At 57.3% G+C, this 19,082-nt stretch overlaps 9 protein-coding genes across 9 annotated transcripts; 3 read left to right on the top strand and 6 right to left on the bottom strand.

Annotated features, from left to right (window-relative positions):
* Positions 1–368: 368 nt before the first annotated feature.
* CDEST_07729 (uncharacterized protein) lies at positions 369–1,160 on the bottom strand. The gene is made up of 2 exons (XM_062923888.1): positions 742–1,160; positions 369–664 (listed from the first exon to the last, which is right to left on the bottom strand). Exons 1-2 carry the CDS (start codon positions 820–822, stop codon positions 518–520), a joined length of 228 nt encoding a protein of 75 aa, XP_062779939.1. The 5' UTR covers positions 823–1,160; the 3' UTR covers positions 369–517.
* A 728-nt stretch (positions 1,161–1,888) lies between these two features.
* On the bottom strand, positions 1,889–3,494 carry CDEST_07728 (Putative chloroperoxidase). Its single transcript, XM_062923887.1, has one exon. It carries the CDS (start codon positions 2,696–2,698, stop codon positions 1,955–1,957), a length of 744 nt encoding a protein of 247 aa, XP_062779938.1. The 5' UTR covers positions 2,699–3,494; the 3' UTR covers positions 1,889–1,954.
* A 426-nt stretch (positions 3,495–3,920) lies between these two features.
* CDEST_07727 (Putative Glycine-rich domain-containing protein) lies at positions 3,921–5,727 on the bottom strand (the record flags this gene model as incomplete). Its single annotated transcript, XM_062923886.1, has 3 exons — positions 5,145–5,727; positions 4,690–5,080; positions 3,921–4,607 (listed from the first exon to the last, which is right to left on the bottom strand). The coding sequence occupies exons 1-3, from the start codon at positions 5,165–5,167 to the stop codon at positions 3,921–3,923; spliced, it is 1,101 nt and encodes a 366-aa protein (XP_062779937.1). The 5' UTR covers positions 5,168–5,727.
* Position 5,728: 1 nt separating this feature from the next.
* On the top strand, positions 5,729–9,064 carry CDEST_07726 (Putative kelch-type beta propeller; the record flags this gene model as incomplete). Its single annotated transcript, XM_062923885.1, has 5 exons — positions 5,729–6,895; positions 6,949–7,056; positions 7,116–7,544; positions 7,620–7,837; positions 7,958–9,064. The coding sequence occupies exons 1-5, from the start codon at positions 6,673–6,675 to the stop codon at positions 9,062–9,064; spliced, it is 2,085 nt and encodes a 694-aa protein (XP_062779936.1). The 5' UTR covers positions 5,729–6,672.
* Positions 9,065–9,529: 465 nt separating this feature from the next.
* Positions 9,530–10,081, bottom strand: CDEST_07725 (uncharacterized protein; the record flags this gene model as incomplete). The annotated part of the gene is made up of 1 exon (XM_062923884.1): positions 9,530–10,081. The coding sequence occupies one exon, from the start codon at positions 10,079–10,081 to the stop codon at positions 9,530–9,532; it is 552 nt and encodes a 183-aa protein (XP_062779935.1).
* Positions 10,082–12,227: 2,146 nt separating this feature from the next.
* On the bottom strand, positions 12,228–13,066 carry CDEST_07724 (uncharacterized protein). The gene has a single exon (XM_062923883.1). The coding sequence runs from the start codon at positions 12,987–12,989 to the stop codon at positions 12,339–12,341; it is 651 nt and encodes a 216-aa protein (XP_062779934.1). The 5' UTR covers positions 12,990–13,066; the 3' UTR covers positions 12,228–12,338.
* Positions 13,067–13,402: 336 nt separating this feature from the next.
* Positions 13,403–14,618, top strand: CDEST_07723 (Putative interferon alpha-inducible protein IFI6/IFI27). The gene is made up of 3 exons (XM_062923882.1): positions 13,403–13,792; positions 13,857–13,992; positions 14,071–14,618. The coding sequence occupies exons 1-3, from the start codon at positions 13,637–13,639 to the stop codon at positions 14,307–14,309; spliced, it is 531 nt and encodes a 176-aa protein (XP_062779933.1). The 5' UTR covers positions 13,403–13,636; the 3' UTR covers positions 14,310–14,618.
* Positions 14,619–16,145: 1,527 nt separating this feature from the next.
* CDEST_07722 (uncharacterized protein) lies at positions 16,146–16,747 on the bottom strand. Its single transcript, XM_062923881.1, has one exon. The coding sequence runs from the start codon at positions 16,659–16,661 to the stop codon at positions 16,236–16,238; it is 426 nt and encodes a 141-aa protein (XP_062779932.1). The 5' UTR covers positions 16,662–16,747; the 3' UTR covers positions 16,146–16,235.
* A 1-nt stretch (position 16,748) lies between these two features.
* CDEST_07721 (Putative acyltransferase 3 domain-containing protein) lies at positions 16,749–19,082 on the top strand. Its single transcript, XM_062923880.1, has one exon. It carries the CDS (start codon positions 17,116–17,118, stop codon positions 19,075–19,077), a length of 1,962 nt encoding a protein of 653 aa, XP_062779931.1. The 5' UTR covers positions 16,749–17,115; the 3' UTR covers positions 19,078–19,082.

Here is a 19,082-nt window from a genome sequence, read left to right as displayed (position 1 = left end):
CCTGCCTCTTCCTGGCCTGCTCATGGATGTCGTGGGATTCCGTCGCCCGCCGTGAGTGCCCGTCACCTGTCTCTTCACATGGGTTGTGTGTGTGTGTGTGCGCGCTTGTGTGTGTGTTTATGTGAAGGTCCGCTGACGATACAAGTGTATGCCTTGCTCGGGATATATCCGTTCCTCAGCCATATCGCTGGTCCGGCAGCTAGGAGCTTCTTATTAGAGTCCTGGCGGAGTTGGGCAGGGTACCGATGGCAAGGGGGGCTTTGAAAAACGATGCCTGTGCTTCTTCAACATTTCATAGATGAGATGGGATCTGTAAGAGGCTCCCATAACTGAAATACGTCACAGAGAGACAAATGGGGGCACGTTGTGTTATTTTTGAATAATTTATTCATGTCTCATTAGACTACCTGTTCGTAGTCACCACCATTCGCTGCGCATCAGCTGCGCTGGGTGGTCCAATATCTTCCGCTCTCCCTGTTCTCCATGGCATATGTGCCCGTCTCCTTGCATGTGCACTTCAGTTGCGTCTGCCGCCCTGGCCAACGTTGGGGCCCTGGGCAAGGCCTTGGCTCTGGCCGCCACTGGCGTTCAGGCCGTCGATGGCGAGACCCTTCTCGCCCTCGGGCAGGGGCGCGGTCTTGTCGGCGCGGTCGACGTGGGAATCCTAAAGTTGTCGGTGTTAGTATTTGAAGGCTTGGAGAACTTGGGGGAGGGAGGTTGGCGGGTTATGGGCTGACTAACCTTGACCTCGCCAGCGCCGTGGACGATGTTGTGGCCGGCCTCAATGGCGTTGTCAGAGGCTCCAGATCCGTCGCGAGGCATGATGAATGGGTTGTGCTGGTTCAAATTGAGTTTGGTGGTGGTGGTGGTGGTGGTGGTGAAGTTGAGTCTCGTAGAAGGCTGTAAGATAATGTAGATGGATTGTTTACAAGTGTGATGAGGATGTAGGTCGAAAGAGACATCCAAGCGGCTGAAAGAGTCTCCTTTTAAGAAAGCAACGAGTCCCCCATAAGAAGGTCGACCGGTTTGACGTCACATGTTCGTACGCGGATGGATAGCTCTATGCCTCCAAGCTCCCCTCGAAACTCAGTTGGAAGCTCAGCTCTGGGCAGCTCTGAGCTCATCCCCCCCCAGACCCAACGTCATGGTGTGGGGAAAATGATGGCCTCCCGCCCACATCCGGAACGCCGATCGGCGCCCCTATCCCCCGATTCCCGCAGCGGTCACGCCTGGCCACACTTTCTTCCACCGCCGCAAGGCTCCTCGGAGGAAAAGCCCCGCGTGTTCAGGACGGACACAACCTGTTATGCGGTTCCCCAATTTTTTTGTTTTGTTTTTGTTTCTCTGGGGTTCCCTCATCCTCAAACACCGGCGGACTGGCTTCTGTGCGGCCGTGTTGGGACGATGACGATGATGACGGGTGATCTCTTTGCCTTGGTTGGTCCTCGCGCCGCAATGGCGATGTCTTCCTACGTCCGATTGCCGGACATCGCACACTCATGCCTTGACTGAGTCCGCTACATGACTTCGGTTGGAGCTGGCTGGACACTTTCCATATTGACTCCATTAGCGATGATCCCCAGCCTCTAGCAGACGACATGTCAGCCAAAGTCCTTCCAGTCTGTACAGAACAAGCGCAATTGAGCAAGTCTTGAGCTGGTGCAGCCTCTAACGGACGGCGCATGAATACCCATAGTGCTGGGAGTTCTCGATATGGGTCTTTCAATGCGATACAAGATCACATCCACTTCTCTAGCGTGGGCTCAGTTCAATGCCTGGGCGGCAAGAATAGAGTCTTTCTCCCACTCAGAAAGCCCCATTCCGACAAGTCACGACACCCGGGGTGAGGGACTGACGGCGGTAACATCACTTTGCTTCGCTCTCCTCGAGTCAGTCACTTGGGGGAGGCTCACACAAAATTATTTTTCTATTATGATAATATTTTCCAGGCAATCTAGCTGCTGGCGCTGGTGGCGATGCGCTGCGACAGGCCCAGGACCTGCGCCGTCGTGATCTCCGTCTCCGACGTGGTCCATCCCTCGGCGAACGGCAGGCGCTCCTGCTCGAAGACAACCCTCAGCCACTCGAGCGGCGCCGCGGGCTCGCTGAAGCTCTGGCCGATGGTGCCGAGGATCACGGCCGACTCGCCCAGCGACACGGTGACCTGGCTCGACGTCAGCCCGAACGACGGGTTCGTGGCCTGCGCCGTGGCGATGCGCTTGCTGCGCGCCGTCGCCATGGTCTTGGTGTCGACCGTCGCCGCGGCGCCGGCCTCGAGGTAGCCCCTGGTCTCGGCCCAGACGGTCTGGTTGAAAGTCTTTGCGTCGCCGGTGACGGCGAAGTCGGCGCGCGACAGGCTGCCGTCGTGCTCGATGACGTTGTGCTTGGCGATGTCGTCGAGGTTGAAGGTGGTCGGGTCGCCCGTCGTCGACGTGGCGAACGCGGGGGTGCCGAGCGTGCGCACGAGGCTCTCGTTGAAGTGCAGCGCCGAGCCCAGGCCCGAGATGAGGTCCGCCATGCTGATGGCCCGGCCGTCGCGTGCGAGGTAGCCGTGGTTGGCGAGGGAGTTGAGCATCGGGCAGGGCGAGCGGACGGCCGAGGCGTCGGGGGCGAGCCACGGGTGGGCGGCGATCTCGGTGGCGGCGGCGGCGTTGGCGGACATGGCGACGGTTGCCGCGAGGGCTGTGGAAGCGCGCATCCTGGTGAGTTTTTTCCTTTCCTTGGGGAGGGGAGGGAGGAGGAGTAGGATGGTAGGATGAAAGGTTGCGGAACGAGTCGTGGAGATTTTGTTGGCGGTGTTCAACCAGAGAGTGATGGGCTTACTATGCCTGTCTGCTGATAACAAAGTTGGTCTGGAGGAGGACGAGGACAAGCACGAGGAGAAAGAGTAAGAGGCGATGAGCGAGAGTACACTTAGAACGAGGGGACAACGACCGACTTCTTTATACAATCTCTTCAACTACAATCTATAAACAACCATACGATACATAGGGTTAGGTCTCCGGGGGAAGAAAAAGGAGGAGGGGGGATTTTCTTCGCATTGTCTAAAAACAATACCCACGGCGGCGGCCCCGAAGTCGCGGCAATTCCGCGAAGCAAGCCGGGAGAGGCGGACTCTCCCACATATCCCACTCACCGCACAGGCAAGAGACCCGGTCAAGTATGGAAACAACGGACGGCATTGCTTCCCAAAAGGAGCGAAGAAAAAGGCTTCTCGGTCGACGTTTCCGGGGGTATAAGGGCCCTGGCATCTGTTCATCCCTTGTTCCTGCGGGTCGACCGCGGGCCTCGAGGCCACTGTGCTGACATTTTCTGTGGTGACCATTGGGCAGACGGTGTCGGGGACCCCTTATTGATGACTTTGATGACTGTTGCACAGCTATAATAGAGTTTTGGAAAAATGTGGGAATACGACCTGACATCTTGGCTTGTTTATAGGATGGGGGGAGGGGATATCCTAGGAGAGAGCACTATAGAGTACAGGTTATCTTGAATAAATCGATGTTGGTTTGATAGTTAATGCAGGGACTTGTGCAGGACGGGTGGTATGCAGGATAAACATTTTGCCCGTGCCTTGCCCAAACATGGTTTCCTCTCTACATGGATGACAAATCATACACAACTCACAACAACCAATGACACAACACGCCTTGTTGGCTAAGTGGTATAGCGTCTCACTAGTACTCTAGTGTCATGAGAAGATCGGCGGTTCGATTCCGCCACGAGGCATTTCTTTTGTTTTTGCCAGTCTTTCTCATATGGCACTGACACAGCGGATAGACAAGAAGATTAAAAGACAAACAGACATGAATGGGTGAAATGGTATATATAGTAAGTATATAGATGAACAATCATGGTTGATACTTCCAATCTTTCGCTCGCAATGCAGTCTAGTGTCTACCGTACGTAGTGACTGACCCTCACCTCATCGCACCGCAGCTCCCGCATCCGCCCTCCCCTCCGCACCCACCGCCGCATCCGCTCCCGCACCCGGCGGCGCCCTCGACCTCGGGACAGCAGCTCTCAGGGTGCGCGCCGCAATCATCGCATCTCGGGAACGCGAGGTCGGCGCACGGCAGCTCGCCCCGCAGCGCCTCCGCAACAACCCCAGCGTCGACGCCTGCGCGCCCACCCTCGCAGGCCCAGCACAGGCACACGTGGTATGCCTCGCCGAAGGCGTCGGCCCAGAGTGTCTGCATGTCGGCCGACAGCGCACCGAGCGTCGCGTCCTCGATCTCGTCGTCGTGGTCGACGAGCCGGCCGACGGCGCGCTTCGAGTGGGCGAGGTACCGGGCGGGCGCAAGCTGGTGAGTGTGCCAGACGAGGTCGACGTCGAGGGTGGGCACCATGACGGTGCGCGGGTGGGCGGCAATGAGGCGGAAGAAGCGGGCGTAGCGGGCGCGGGCGCGGCCGAGGGTCGAGGCGAGCGAAGGGCTGCGCAGCCAGGCGTGGCGGGTCATCTTCAAGGAAAACGAGACTTGGCGGCGGATGGCAGCGGCGAGGGGGTAGGTGAAGAGAGGGGTGCCGGCCGAGGAGCGGAGGGTGAAGATGCCGGTGTGGGCTGACGTGAGGGAGTCGATATCGACGTCGGGGACGGCTGAAGTCGACTAGTGGCCGTCAGCACGGGATTCACAGGAGGGGAGACAGAGAAATAGGGAGGGGTTGGGAGGGAGAAAGAGAAACACTCACGATCCTAGACCAGTCCATGCCGTCGAGGCCCAGCTTGCCGCCGAGCTCGACGAAGCGCGCGTAGGCCTTGGGGTGCAGCATCAGAGCATGCCACGCCATGAGCACGTCGACGGGGGGCATCGTCATCCGGTCGGCCGAACCCCGGGCGCTCGATTCTTCGAAGCGGGCGACGGCGCGGTTGCAGAAGGAGCCCCACGCGCGATCGGGGCTGAGGCCGGCGTCGACGGCGAGGTCTTGGATGGTCTCATTGAGGGTAACGAAGGCCTCGAGAAGGTGGAGGTGGGCAGCGCAGTCGGCGGCGGATGGCAGATCTTGGGATGATGCAGTCTGCGATTGCGTGGCTAGGGATGTTATCGGCTTGGAGCTGTGTCGGGGCTCGACCGAAGCAGTCCTAGAGAAAGTGTTAGACGGAGGGGGTTTGGTTATTGGGATGAGAGAGAGGCAGGGTTACGAACTGGTTGAAGAGAATGGCTGGCATGTTGGCTGTTCTATGAAACTGACAGACAGAGTAGGCAGATGATGTTGGTTCGCAATTGTTCAGAAATCTATCTCTCTGGTACCACAACACAAGATGAAGGAGCCGTTCAGTCCAGCATTCGAGGGACGACCGGCCCCTTCTTATCGGCTCGACACCTCAAACAGGGGGGAGAGCTTTATCGCGCTGCATCGTCGCACATGACAAGCAACAGCCCTGTGACCTGCCGCCGCGAGCGAGTCGAGTCCCAAAACGGCATGGAGGTGAGCAGGTTTCAGGACGCCAGCGCGAGACGGACCGGCGGGTGAAGGGACGTGATTGGCGCGGGGCGGGAAACGCGGGGAGGAAAACTTGCGCATGTTATATTTGGGCGGTGAATCGGCCGGGGTGTAGTGTGTAAGGAAGGAGTTGGTATGAAGGTTTCAGCAAATAGGATTTTTTGGAGGTGGGAGGGCTTGTTGGTTTGGGTTTCTTCACCTCGGTGAGTGAGGAGGTGAGTGGACAGGTGAGTGAGAGAGCGACTGATGAGTGAGAGAAAGAGTGAGAGGTGGAAAAACCGAGAACCAATTGAGTAAGCAGCTCTGCGCTACTGAGGGATCTCACTGAACTGGACTGGCACCTCTCACCTCACTCATACCTTGAATGAGAGCACTGAGCGCTTCCAATAAGTCGGTCGCCAACGTCTGGGGACTTTGTTTCACAGCAGACAGTCTCAGCATTCCCAACCATCACGAGCCGACCTCATCGAGTAACACTACCAGCCTTGTCTCTACACCATGTCATACACACACACACACACACATGTACACACGCCTCACGGACAATGGTCTTCCTTCTCGCTTCGAACGTGGTAGTTCTGCAGCGTCCTACCAGAGACAGCCGTCTTCCCAAACAGGCTGTCTGCCCGCCGTCAGCTCGAGACTAAGCAAGCAGGCTCTGGCTTCTTGCATGTAGTCTCTACCACAAGAACTCGCACGCTGGGGGCCGTTCTTCGTCCTACCACCCCCGACAAATGGGCGTCGCGACCCCGTCACCCCATCGCCGACACCAGCCCAATGGCAGCCGCATTCCCTTCTGCGTCCTTGATGGTCTCTCATTCGATCGTCGGCCAGACCGGCCGAAACAAGCATGTTGAGGCTTGAAATGTGTCGTTCTCTGGCCCTCTTCTCTGTTCCTCTGACGGCTGGCTGGGTGCGCGATATCTCAGGCGCCCCCCTCGTTGGGTCTATCAAAACCCCCTTCAAGACTGCAGGCCTTCGTGGCGATCCAGCCAACCGTCGGCGACGGGCGCCGCATCTCCTCGCCCCCTCCCGTCTCTTCTGCTTGCTTGCTCGCCAACAATGACTTGAAGGGGGCCGAAGCCTCTTTATCTGCGGTTGGGAGCCCAGAACCGCAACCGCCGGTCCTGCAAATACCCGTTCACGTCCCCTCCTCGCCCTGGCTGGCCGCAGTTCTGGCCTTCCCCCCGTCAGCTTTCTTCTTTTCCGTTTCAAAAGCTGCTGCCCGTCATGAGAATCTCGGTGCTTGTTTCGCTACTTGCGGTCGCATCGGGGTCTGCTGTCGCTGTGGCCGTCTTGGAGGAGAGACAGTTACTGACCTCGAGTACAGCCATCGGTACCGGTGTCCTTACCTCGTCCGTCTTCTCCGCTCCGACGTCCGTCCCGGCGCCCACCGTCAACAGCAGCGTCTACGACTTGTCTCAGCACTTTTGCCGGATTTGGAGGCATGCCAGTAGGTCATACCCAAATCCTCCTTGATACACATAATTCTCACGGCATTCACAGGTGTCTACGCCGACGGCAAGATATACATCGACGGCGGCAACACCTACGTCCCGCGGAACGGCAAGACCTTCTACAACACCGAGGCCAAGGACTATGGCTCGGGGATGCGCAAGTTCTCCCTCAAGCTCTCCGATCATCCCACCAACTAACATGTCCGACTCCCCCAGACACCCAGCTCTTGGTCCTGGACCTCTCCGGCAACTTCACAAACCAAGAGTCAGGTCCCTACACGTCCATTTTCAAAGCTCCCGGCGTCCCCAACGGACTGATCGAGCACGCCCTGTGGTACTCGGCCTCGACCCGCAAGATCTACCAGCTCGGCGGCTGGTTCTCCTTCAACAGCGAAGAGAACCCAGCCTACATCGCCGACAGGGACATCCCCGAGCCCGCTGTCTGGGAGTTCGATATCGACACCGAGCGGTGGTCCCGCGCGGATGGTTGGGACGTCTCGAACAACGGCGGCATCGTCGACAGGCCCGGCGCGGCCGCCTTTTGCGACGCACCGGCGCTGAACAGGAGCTACATCTTTGAGGGGTACACGCAGCGGCGGTCCATTCCCGCGAATGCTGCCTACGGCACGTCGTCCGACTTTCGATGTAAGTCAACGGGTCTGACATGCCTCGCGAATCTTGGCCTCTTTTTGTGACACTGCGGCTGATTTGTTTCTCAAGTCATCGAGGGAATGCTCGAGCTCGACACGGCGGACCGCTCTCAGCCGAGGCTCGCCAACATTTCGGTCCCAACCTACGTCGGCCCGCGCATGAACGGCGCCATGGTCCACGTGCCGGTCGGCGAGAAGGGCATCATCGTCAACATTGGCGGCCAGACCACTCGCGACCCTACCCCGTATGGCGTCCGTGTGCAGAACGCGAACGCGGGGAACGTCAATGTAGGCCTCTCTCTCTCTCTCTCTCTCTCTCTCTCTCTCTCTCTCTCTCTCTCTCTCTCTCTCTCTCTCTCTTTACACACACACATACACAAACACGTATAAAAGCACTAACACCTCCAGATCAACCTCTCCTTCGTCGACATCTACGACATTGAGACGGGCTTCTGGTTCCGCCAGGAGACTTTCGGCCTCCCCGACATCCCCGCCGGCCGCTCCGACATCTGCGCCGTGGTCGTCCCCGCCGCCGACGCATCCTCTTACAACATCTACATGATCGCCGGCGTCGAGAACTACGCCACTGCCATCACTTCAGAGGAGGTCTGGGTCCTGACCCTGCCTACCTTCAGCTGGATCCTCGTCCACACCCGCGCCGACGGCATGTACGGCCACACCTGCCACGCTGTCGGCGAGAACCTGCTGCTCGTCGGTGGCATGCAGACCCGCAACGACGGCTCCGGCGGCAACGTCAACACCTGCGCCGACCACATGCCCGTCGAGGTCTTTTCCCTCGCCACCCAGAACTACACGGGCCGCTACGACGCGCGCGCTGCCCAAAGACTCGCCCCCGTGCCGTCCCAGGTCGTCGCCGCCGTCGGAGGCACCGCGTCCGGCGGCGCGAACCTCCGAGCCCCGAGGGCCTGGAGCGATGTCTACCTCCAGTACATCTTCGACCCCTCCCTCAGCCGCCCGGTGTATACGCCCGGATACACCCTCGTGGTCGAGCCGAGCGCCACGGCGACGGCGACGCTGGCGCCCAAAGAGGACGACGGCCCGCCCACGGGTGCCATCGCGGGCGGCGTCGTCGGGGGCGTGCTCGGCCTGGTAGCCCTCGTCGGGCTCGGGGTCTTCTTCGTTCTGAGGCGGAACCGGAAGCAGAAGAGGAGGGAGCGCGAGGCCGCAGAGGCCGTGCAGGCCTCGCGCCAGAGCGCCTTCTCTGAGCTGCCGGGATACACGCCGTACTCGTCGCCCGAGCCGAAGCCCGGGATCCTGGACTCACCGACGTCGCCGGTCCATCACGTCCACCCGGCGCACGCCTACGCCGCGGAGCTCGAGGTCCCGGGGAACGCGAGCGAGATGCCGAGCAGCCCGCGGTACGGCGGGTCGTCGGTGGAGATGGGTAGCGAGGTCACGCAGAGCCCGAGGGCGGGGGATGTGAGTCCTGCAATTGGAGACGAAGGGTATGGGCACCACGATGGGCGTCAGGGGGGATTTGGGCCCGGGAGGTGACGGCACTTGGGGTGTAGAGAGAGATTGGGGAGGGCAAATGAAGATATGGAGGACGAGGGTGTATAACGGGGATTTCCTCTGGGAACTTATCAGCTTATTTCGTATATTGTACTATGGCTATGCTATGTTGTTCTACGCTATGCCATGGTCGAAAGTAAAGAACCCCTTCGACGGTCAATGTCATAATGTAGAGATTCCCCTCTTCGTCAACTCGGCCCGCAAGGCTCTCCTTCCAGATCACGCCTCGCGGCACCGTCCATTTGCACGCCATTTCAAGATTTCAAAATCTCTCGCACTAGGACTCCATGAACCCGTCATTTACTGATGGGAGATGTCTGCTCGGACTATCAAACCCCTTCGACTCAAGCCGTAAATCACTCCTTATCGTCACTTTAAGCGGCCATGGGCGCCCTCTTCAAAGACATCCGCCGCAGCCATGCCACACTCGACTCGCAAAGAGACGGTCTAGGCGAATCCGGAATCGTCAGAGGCGCATCCGTTGAATCTGCGGTGCGCGGTGTACACATCGATTTCGCCGTCCGAGACAGCGAGGCCGCCGTCCTTAGCGTCGTCGTCGATGTCCAAGCCGTAGAGGTCGAGAGTGACGTCCTCGTCGTCGACGGGCGAGACCGGGACGGAAGACTCGCCGTCGAACTCGGAGTCGTAGTCGAAGTCGTCGAGCTCAAGCTCGGGCTCGCTCTCTAGCTCAGGCTCGGGCTCGCTGAAGCAGGCATGCCCCAGGGCCTCCTCCAGCTGCTGCGCCTCGTCGCGGAGACGGGCGAGTTCCCCCTCGAGGCGGCGGTTTCTCTCGCGGAGGGCCTCAGCGAGCCTGGTCAGCTCGTCGACCTGGGCCCGGAGGAGGGCGACCTCGGTCGCTTCGAGGTCCCTGAGGTCCTCGAGGACCTCGATCTTGGCCTGGACCTGCGCCAGGGCCTGCTTGAGCTGGCAAATCTCGGTCTGGTCGAGGTCGGTCATGCTAGCCACGGCGAGGAGCTGGTTAGGGATCTTCGAAGCCATGATGATTGATGGGGAGGCAAACTTTGGGTGGTATTCTGGTGTGGAATGATGTTGCTGGTAAGGGGGGGGATTGGGAGGGGAAAGGTTTGGCAGCTTGCTGATGAAAGCTGGTTTGTGTGTAGGCAGAGAGAGTATGGGCCTTTTCTTGTCTTCTTTGTGAAGTTCCAACAAAAGAATCTTGAGAGTTCTTGATCTTGAGTCTTTGGTGTCTGGCGTGATTTGCAATGCTTTTTCTGTGGATGAAGAGTTAGAGAGGGAAAGTCTGGGAAGAAAGGGGGGGGAGGATGGGTCTTTTATAGTCTAGGGAAGTAGGTACATTGGTACAATGAGAGGGCGCCGGCTTGAACGGCCTAATTAGGCCGCACTTACGGCTTCCTCATGGACGATTCATAGCATGTGGACGATTCAGAGACGGTGGGCGATTCAGAGATGGTGGAGGGGGTGTGTGTGTGGAACTCCATGGTCAGGTTCCCCTTGGGCCAAGAGGCTTGCTCCATTCATTGGGAGAGGTAGGGGAAGGGAATGGATCAAAGGAGAAGGGCGAGGGGAACTTACTCAAGAGGAGATCGGGACGAGAAGTACAAGAGTCTGCAATCAGACCTGCTGACGGCTGTGTAGGTGAGGGGGGAACCCGGGCTGCTTTCCGGTAATCTTGACTTCAAGATGGTGGATTCGATGTTGGAAGAGGGGCCGGCGGTCAAAGCTGGCTTGGTTCATGGACCCAAACTCAAGTTTTTGATGCTCTGGAGTGGTGGAGTTTCGACCAGATTGACTGCGAAAGGGGCCCACAAGACAAGAAGGAGAAAAAAGGTTACAGACTACAGGCAGGAAGCGTGGCTGCTTATTGCTCCTCGTGATCTTCAGGCCACAGGGCTGCTTTTCACGTGGAGAGGGTAGATGCTGCTTCTGGGTAGCAACCGGTGATATGGATGGGATGAAGAACGGACGTTGAGATGAGATGGAATGAGGACTCTTCTTGTTTGCTATCGAGTGGCAGAGTAGATAGAGAAAGAAGGTGCTACTGAGCAGCGGTGTTTCTTCGAGAGCAAGTCTTGAAGTAGGTTGTATTGTGGTAGTTTTTGAGGCCACTGAAAGGACGAGAAGGAAAGACGGATATCTAGGTTATATATGGAACGATGGCAGCTATCAACTTTGAAGGCATGAAGTGGGTATTGAACAGACTACCTACCGACTACAATTGTCGATTTCTGGGAATTCGACTTTACGTGTTCAGGGGCTCAGGAGTCCGAGGACTGATTTCTGTCTTCGGGATTTGGCAATACGGATGGGTGGTCCTTATCCACGACCACTTGGCCACACTTCTTGTTTCTCAATACCCCTTGGAAGGCATTTGGGGGGCTTCTGGATGCTTGCATGATAGAGTGTTAGCATAACGCACTCACTGTGTGCTGCCCACCGCCACGCGAATGTATTGGCAACTGGGAGAACTCTGAGCATAGGCAGGTAAAATGGGATGGATTCGGCACCTATAAAGCATTCAGTCTCATGAGAGAGCGGCCTCCAGGGCCTACCCGTGTTTGCTCAATGTATTGGCAGTGCTTGAAGAAGCAGGCGAAGCAGCTGTTTGACGTCTCACAGAACCGTGTATAACACACACCCCTCCCCTCTCTCTCCTCGAGTAGCACGACGCGAGTTTAGCCCAGTTTCCCAGGCATGGTTGGTGAATTAGCTAGTGGCTTGGTGCCAAGTAATTGCCCTGATGAGGTGTCCCTGGCCTATGTTCTAGAATGCTATGGACACTCATGGACACTCATGGTCCTGGGTTTCTACGCTCTTCTATACTTAGGGACTCAATGAAATGTCGCTGTTGAACATATCACCTGAGTGAATTTCCTTGAATTATCAAGAGGGCTGACTTCTCATTACCCAGAAGTTCCCAACAGAGAACCTTCAGCCCGGAACCCTAGAACTGACGCATACAAATAGAGAATGAATACTGGAAATCTGATAGTTGGTAACTCTGCCAGCCCATAACTGAAAGTTGCTTGCAATGAGCGGATCAGTGGCGTGCGCGTTGGCCATGTTTGCGCGACGATGCGAGGGTTGTTCACATTCGGCATGCCGATGAGGGAGACCATCACGATTTGTTACATCTTGGGCGGAAGTAAATAAAAGTCTACATGCTTTGCTTCTCTCTAATCCGGCGTATGTATCTAAGGAAGTACCGCCGACGTGGTTCATACCTTTAGAGCTTTTCTGATTTCGCAATCGCATGCCCAATCCCATCAGCAGCTCATCAGTAGTAGATCCCAAGAGCCCACTCCGAATGATCGCCAGACCGCCGGAATGCGTCCCATTGGAACATCATGTCCTTCTTGGCATTCGATACATCGTCTTCCTGGAGAAATATTCCTACTTTCAAGAATAAATCCATCTGGTCGGCCGTCCACTTCTTACAGCCGCGCCCGCGGTCGTCAAAGTCGTACTTTTCCCTCCCGTGATCAGTGATGGCGTCGACGACATCGCCGATCGTGAGAGAATCCCGGGTCTTTAGTCGGCAGATGCACTGAGCCCGGCTGAACTCCCGATCCTCGAGGAGGCTGATGACGATGTTTGCTTTGGAACCGCTGCCTCCGCCACCGGAGGGCGTTCCGCTGGGTGTCGAGTCGAGTTGCACCAGGCGCCTGTCTTCAAGATCGAGGGGGTTTGGGGCGACGGTGAGGTAGAACGTCCAGTGGTTGCCGCCGTTGTTAAGCGGCTCGTGGGCGACGGCGCTGGTCTCGAGAACTGCAAATCCGCGGGTTTCATCCCGATCTCTCTTCGGGATGTACTGAACTGGCTCGAACGGCGGTGGCTTGAAACTCCAGACATGTTGAGAGGCTGCAGACTCGGCGGGATTTGAGGAGGAGTCGGCGCTGGTATGGCTGGACTGAGTTGTTGCAGCCATTCTGCAAGTTTAGACACGCCAGGTATTGACTGGGGGTAAAGTCAAGGGATACCAAAGAGAGAAACAGCTGGGATGTTGAATTTGTATAAGTTGAAGACGGAAGAAAAACAGCCAGGCAGAAGCTGATGGAATGAGCATTGTCTGGATGTCTACCTTGGATAAGAGTTGCATGGGCGTCTAACCGCCGAGATGACGAGGACGAATAGGAACAGATACTGGGCGGCCACACCCAAGGCCAACAAACAGGAAGCCCAACCAACCCACGAATCACGGCAAGGAAGAAAATCCAGTGGTGTGGCTGGGCCAGACTGGAAAGGCCTGGTGCAGCCTAAAATTGGGCGTCATATGTAGTACAGACACATGGAATACGTTGGAGGCCCCTCTTCAACCTTTTTGGTATGGAATTCAATGCACCCAAGAAACCGGTTGCCTCCTTTTCGGCCTCTCTCTTTTCCTTTTGTTCTTCTCCTTCTCTCTTCCACTCTGATACTCAAATCCTTGAGTCTCTTCTGTCCACAATCATCGGCCTGTTGGCGTGCTTCGTACAGAAGCAACGTAAGTCATCATCGGGATTCCCTGGTTCAACCGTCAGCAAGAAGTCTACGACTTCGTACCTCAAGACAGACCGGAAGCACCAACAGCTCAAGATGAGTCGCGACAACAAGCCTGCTTCCGAGCCGGAGAAGCTCGTGGAGACGCTGCCACTTCACCCAGACCTCCTGCCGGGAGACGAGAAGCAACGCGCCACTGATGGTGATGGTAACGGCAATGCTGGCAATGGTTACGGATGGGCGTATGAAAAGGTAACTAGCGAGCTCGATGGTGGAACCCAAGTGGCCAAATTCTGATGTGCATCCGCAATCACAGGCCAAGTCTTGGGCGTCTGAGAACCCTGGTCAGGTGGTACGCCTCGCCGTCGGTGTTGCTGCCATGCGCGCTCCCGCCTTTGTTGCGGGCCTTCTGTTAGGCACGGCGGGCTTCGGAGCGCAAGGCATTGCTGCCGGTACGTGTTCTACTTGCAAATGATCAATATCGAGTACCATTAGAGAACAATGAATCTAAATTATCCTGCTGACAACAGGCTCGGCTGCTGCTGCGGCTCAAGCGGGAATCGGAAATGTCGCCGCGGGTGGCGTCTTTGCCACACTCCAGAGCGCCAGGATGGGCGGAAACGGAGCGGCGGTCGTCAACAGAGTGGTGCAGGCAGGTGGTGCTGCCTTATTTGCTAAGTCTGGATATGACGCCTTCAAGCAATGGGCCAGCAGCGAAGAAAAGTCGACGGACAGATCGGCTTCTGGTCACGCATCGACAGACGAGTAGAGCCCTTTCACGACTCCTCACAAGCCTCATTCCACCGAAACCGGCAACAATAAGGATGGCGGCAAGCAGAAGACCAAGGGAGCCAAGACTGCCGAGCTTTGATGTTCCGAGGTCTCCGAAATCGCATCAGGAGAACGCTCCTCGGTGTTTGCCAACAGGGCTCTGTTGGGACGAGACCGTACACTATTCCGTGCATATGAAGCCCCTCTAAACTCTAGTGTAGTACGCCTTGCTCGACCTCGATTTTCTCAACATGGCCTCGGTGTAAAGGAATGTAGAATTAGGGTCAGTGAGCACCTGGTAAGCACCGTTCGTTGAGTTAATAGGAAGACTATCATAAGCCTCATTGTGTTCATTGGCATCGGCTCACGTGATTTAGCTGGCCTAGTTCCAAAAAAGCTTCACACCAACTGTGTGAATGCACAGAAACCTGCTATGACATCATCCTGAATATAGCTGCTGAGAGCAATATTATCGTACTGTCCAAGGAGGCTTCAATGTGTAACTAGAGTGCCTAAGTTGGTGGCATCTTAAAACCAGAGGCAATGCTAATGGCCTTCTGACTCTAAGCGTGGAAAAGGAACGGCAACGTGAAGGACGAGTCAGGACTTCGACTTGCCCGTTGAGTCGACCTGCCAGTCTAACTTTGCCTTTAGGTTCAATGGCTGGTAGCGTGAACCTTGCCCGAGTTTGAGTATTCAAATCGGCTGCTTTACAATGTACTAATGAGGGCACCAAAAAGACTTCTACTAATGCTTGCACTATTATTCGTCGTACCTTAAACTCTTTAGATTTGTCTCATGTTTCTTCGGTCTGCTGGTTATTAATCACACTGGCCTGAAAACAACGAGACTGCCTCGGGCTAGAGGGCAGTGAAACCTTGATACAGTAACAAGAAGAACAACGTTTTGGTGGAAGTTTGAAACTTTCGCCATCAACTCCGCAACTACTTGCATGTCTCCCTAGCTTTTGCAAAAAGAAAACCATATTTTCATCTGGTTGTATCAACACTACAATGTAAGTTGATATTCCATAGGAGAATCACGCCCGCTGTCAAGACAGGCCTCACCCATCCTTGCAACGCGCTTCAGTCGCCGAGGATATCCCTGTCGATTGCACTACTGCATCCAACCCTGCCTCGCCGCGATGTCCCGAGATCTCGGACAAGCAGCAAGAGGGTGGTTGTGCGAATGCATTTTGCGCCTCCCTGGACCCCCAGGAAACCTCACCTATAGCCTTTGTGTCGAAAATCACAGTCGAGACGCGGCGAAAAGGATCTTGCCGATTGATGCAGCGTCGATAATGGGATACGGATGAACCAAGTCTGCCAACTGAGTCCGAACAGCCCGGGCATACCGAGGGTCTTCGAGCTGAAATGATGGGTTTTGACTTTCGCGTTTTAAAGTCTGCCAGGATGAGGGTTTGGTACATTGTCGACCGGAGGCTCTGCTTGATCGACTGGATCTTACGATTACGCAGTACATTACCCCATAGGCACGACGGAAAGTTGGCCGGCAACATGGGGGGGCCGGTCTCAGCGCGAGCCATGTGAAACCCAGTGCCAACAGCACCGCCTCTCATCCACATGGACAACAGGTCTTCCTCTTTTGTCGCTGCCTCATGAAAGGCTGGTATCGACACGATCGCTGACGGCTGCGTCAGGCTGTCAGCTGGTCGCATTGTAGCCCGCTCTCAACAGCTTTGACCATACATTGCACACTTGATCAACTGTTCCGCATCGATGATCAGCAAACCTCCATTGTGCATGATGTCCGAACTGTGCAAGTTCGGACCACTTCAGGCTCTTGGGTCTTCCCCGTACGACGGACGGACTTTGGGGCCTGACTCATGGTCAAGGTTACGAGACCGAGGCTACCAATGGCTCGACAGTTCCTCCAGAGGTCGCCTTCAAGACAGGACTCCAGTTCAGAGTTGAAAGTTCAAAGTCCTATGATAGTTGAAAGTGGGTCTGGAGCTTTTCTTCCAGGAAAAAGGCCACGCTGCAACAGCATGGACAAATTGCACAGACAGGACAAAAGGCCCCAACTCAAAAACTGAGATGTCATCCTCGGATACAAATAGAATGCCGACTCTGTACGCATCCATAAAATGGAAACCCGTAGCGTAGGCCATCCAAAGAGCCTGCTTGGTCTCTCGAGAGGCTATGCAACGCATTACACGCGTTGTATGACGTCCCCGGCGGTCTAGACAGCCAACCGGGATCGTATGTATCCACGAAAAACCCGCGCGGGGGGAGCAGGACGGTTTTATGTGGACGAGCAAAAGTGGCCAGACAAGTGGCCAGACAATCCCCATATGCGAACGCTCATTGAACAAAATAAACAGCGGCATTGCAGTATATATGGGTCATCGCTCTGCCCCCCCTCCAGGTAAGTTGAGAGAAGAACAAGATGGGCGATGATGGGGAGGGAGGGGGGTCCCCTAACTCAGGGGTTTCGCAGAAGCTTTGTCTTGATTAAATGACATAACCTCGACAGGGGATGTCCCGGGATCGTCGCTCGCGGTCGCGGCCAGGTCGTATTTAGGAACTCCTGAAGGGCGCTTCTCCCTTTTCGTCCGTCTTTTCTCTCGCTCCAACGTTTCCGAGTGTAACGACTGGACCTTTATTTCGGCTGTTCTCAATCCCATTTGACGTGTATATACACTTATCACTGCCCGGTCCGCTGAGCCTCACACTTCAGATGCCGGCCGCCGCAGCAGCCCCAGCGCCGTATCTTTGTTCATCCCCACACTCATTGTAGACGCGGAACATAAAAACACGGCCGTGTATCCTTTTCCTACCCGCATGTTCGCCCGCAGCAGTCGGGCAAGACAGAGAGGCACCATGTGGGAAGAGTCCACGCGGGGCCAGGACGGACAGCTGGACATGCCGGCCCGGTCAACAAAGGAGCGCGAAGGAGGGACGGACGAGAAGACGTCGTCGAGGGGGGGTGCCGCGGATAAGATTAGGTGCCTCGACGGCCTCCGCGGGGTGGCCTGCCTCCTCGTCTTCAACTACCACTTCCTGTGGCCGTGGACGCCGGCCATCATGCTCGGCTACGGCGCCATGCCCCCCGGGTCGCCCGAGCCGTACTTTGAGCGGTCATCCCTGCCTATCCTCTGCCTCCTGCAACGCGGACGCCCGATGGTCGCCATCTTCTTCGCCATCTCGGGCTACGTCCTGTGCCGGCACATCTTGAGGGCTATCCACGAGCGCCGTCTCGAGGCCGCCTACCAGGGCCTCGCGTCGTCCGTCTTCCGGCGCGTGTTCCGCCTGTACATCCCTCCCACCATCAGCATGTTCCTAGTGGCGCTGCTCGCCCAGATGGGCGCCTTCCGATCCGAGGACGACATCTACAAGGGACCCGACTCGAGGTACATCAACGGCACGGTGACGGTGGCCCAGCTCAACGTGAACGGCACGCGGTGCGTCAACGGCACACACGCCGTCGAGGGCGCCTCCGGCGTCGCCGACTACCTGAGGCTGCAGACCCCGGCCTTCCTGGGCAACGTCACAACCAACGAGACGAGCACGCTCTGCCTGAACGCCACGTCGCAGCTGTTCATGCCGGCGATGCTGTACATGCTAGCCGACGACATCGAGGCCAAGGCCAAGGCGGCGAACGAGACCAGGGCAAGAGAGCTGAACGGGACGATGATCAACGTCACGATGGAGGACACCACCACCACCACCATCACTCACGCGGGGGACAAGGCCAAGGCCGAGAAGCACAAGCCGTCCTACCACGACCTCCTCCACCTGCACATGAAGCCCGCAGCTGCCCTCTCGGGCAACGACGACGACGACACCGACGCCAACGGCCGGGCGAACGCCACGCGCGGCCCCACGAACTTCACGTGGGTGCAGCTCGGCGGCTCGTGGGAAGAGCACCCCTTCATCCACGACAACATGACGTACGCCCTGAAGAACTTCACGCGGGCCTACGTCGAGTGGGCGAACCCCTTCAACTTCGGTCACTACCACACCCGCTACGACCCGCACACCTTCACGATCCCCATGGAGCTGCGCGGCTCCATGTTCATCTACCTCTTCCTCCTGGCCACCGCCGCCCTGCGGGCCAAGTGGCGCTTCCGCGTCGGCGCCCTCCTCTCGGCGTACAGCCTCGTCCTGGGCCGCTGGGATATGGCCACCTTTATGGGCGGCGTGCTGCTCTCCGAGGCGGACATCAGGCGGGCCGACAGGAACGGCGGCGGAGTAGGAGGAGGAGGGGGCTTGGTGCCACCGGCGACGAGCAGCAAGAAGAGCCGTCACCGCGCCGGCCTGGGCCAGTCGGCACTCGGCTCGCGAACCACCCGCTGGGCGGCGCTCGTCGTCGCGCTCTACCTCCTCTCGTACCCGGACGCCGGCGCCGAGTGGACGCCCGGCTTCGTCTTCCTCTCCTCGCTCGTGCCGCGGTACTACGCGCCGCTGTCCGGCTGGATGTTCTACCAAGCGACGGGCGCGCTGCTGCTGCTCCCCTGCGTGCTGCACAGCCCGACCCTCCGCGGCGCGCTCGAAGGGCGGGTGGCGCAGTACCTCGGCCGGGTCAGCTTCTCCTTCTACCTCGTCCACGGGCCTGTCCTGCACAGCCTGGGCTTCTGGATCATGCCGCGCCTGTTCGAGCGCCTCGGCCGCAACACCGGCTTCGTGGTAGGCTGGGTCGTCTTGCTGGGCGTCTCGCTGTACCTGTCGGATTGGTGGTGTAGGAAGGTCGACGTATGGAGCGCGACTGTCGGGAGGAGGGTGGAGAAGATGATGAAGGACTGAGCGGT

This window comes from Colletotrichum destructivum, chromosome 5 (assembly GCF_034447905.1).
Source record: "Colletotrichum destructivum chromosome 5, complete sequence".
Lineage (NCBI taxonomy): Eukaryota > Fungi > Ascomycota > Sordariomycetes > Glomerellales > Glomerellaceae > Colletotrichum > Colletotrichum destructivum.
This window is presented reverse-complemented; position numbering and strand designations above follow the sequence as displayed.

What these genes read in the sequence shown, in the direction of transcription:
- CDEST_07721 (XM_062923880.1), top strand. Translation starts at nt 17,116, where the DNA reads ATGTTCGCCCGCAGCAGTCGGGCAAGACAGAGAGGCACCATGTGGGAA.
- CDEST_07723 (XM_062923882.1), top strand. Translation starts at nt 13,637, where the DNA reads ATGAGTCGCGACAACAAGCCTGCTTCCGAGCCGGAGAAGCTCGTGGAG. An exon ending in ACGGATGGGCGTATGAAAAG is followed by an intron (nt 13,793 to 13,856) that starts GTAACTAGCGAG and finishes CCGCAATCACAG; the next exon opens with GCCAAGTCTTGGGCGTCTGA. An exon ending in AGCGCAAGGCATTGCTGCCG is followed by an intron (nt 13,993 to 14,070) that starts GTACGTGTTCTA and finishes TGCTGACAACAG; the next exon opens with GCTCGGCTGCTGCTGCGGCT.
- CDEST_07728 (XM_062923887.1), bottom strand. Translation starts at nt 2,698, where the DNA reads ATGCGCGCTTCCACAGCCCTCGCGGCAACCGTCGCCATGTCCGCCAAC.
- CDEST_07722 (XM_062923881.1), bottom strand. Translation starts at nt 16,661, where the DNA reads ATGCCGCTGTTTATTTTGTTCAATGAGCGTTCGCATATGGGGATTGTC.
- CDEST_07724 (XM_062923883.1), bottom strand. Translation starts at nt 12,989, where the DNA reads ATGGCTGCAACAACTCAGTCCAGCCATACCAGCGCCGACTCCTCCTCA.
- CDEST_07729 (XM_062923888.1), bottom strand. Translation starts at nt 822, where the DNA reads ATGCCTCGCGACGGATCTGGAGCCTCTGACAACGCCATTGAGGCCGGC. An exon ending in ACGGCGCTGGCGAGGTCAAG is followed by an intron (nt 665 to 741) that starts GTTAGTCAGCCC and finishes CGACAACTTTAG; the next exon opens with GATTCCCACGTCGACCGCGC.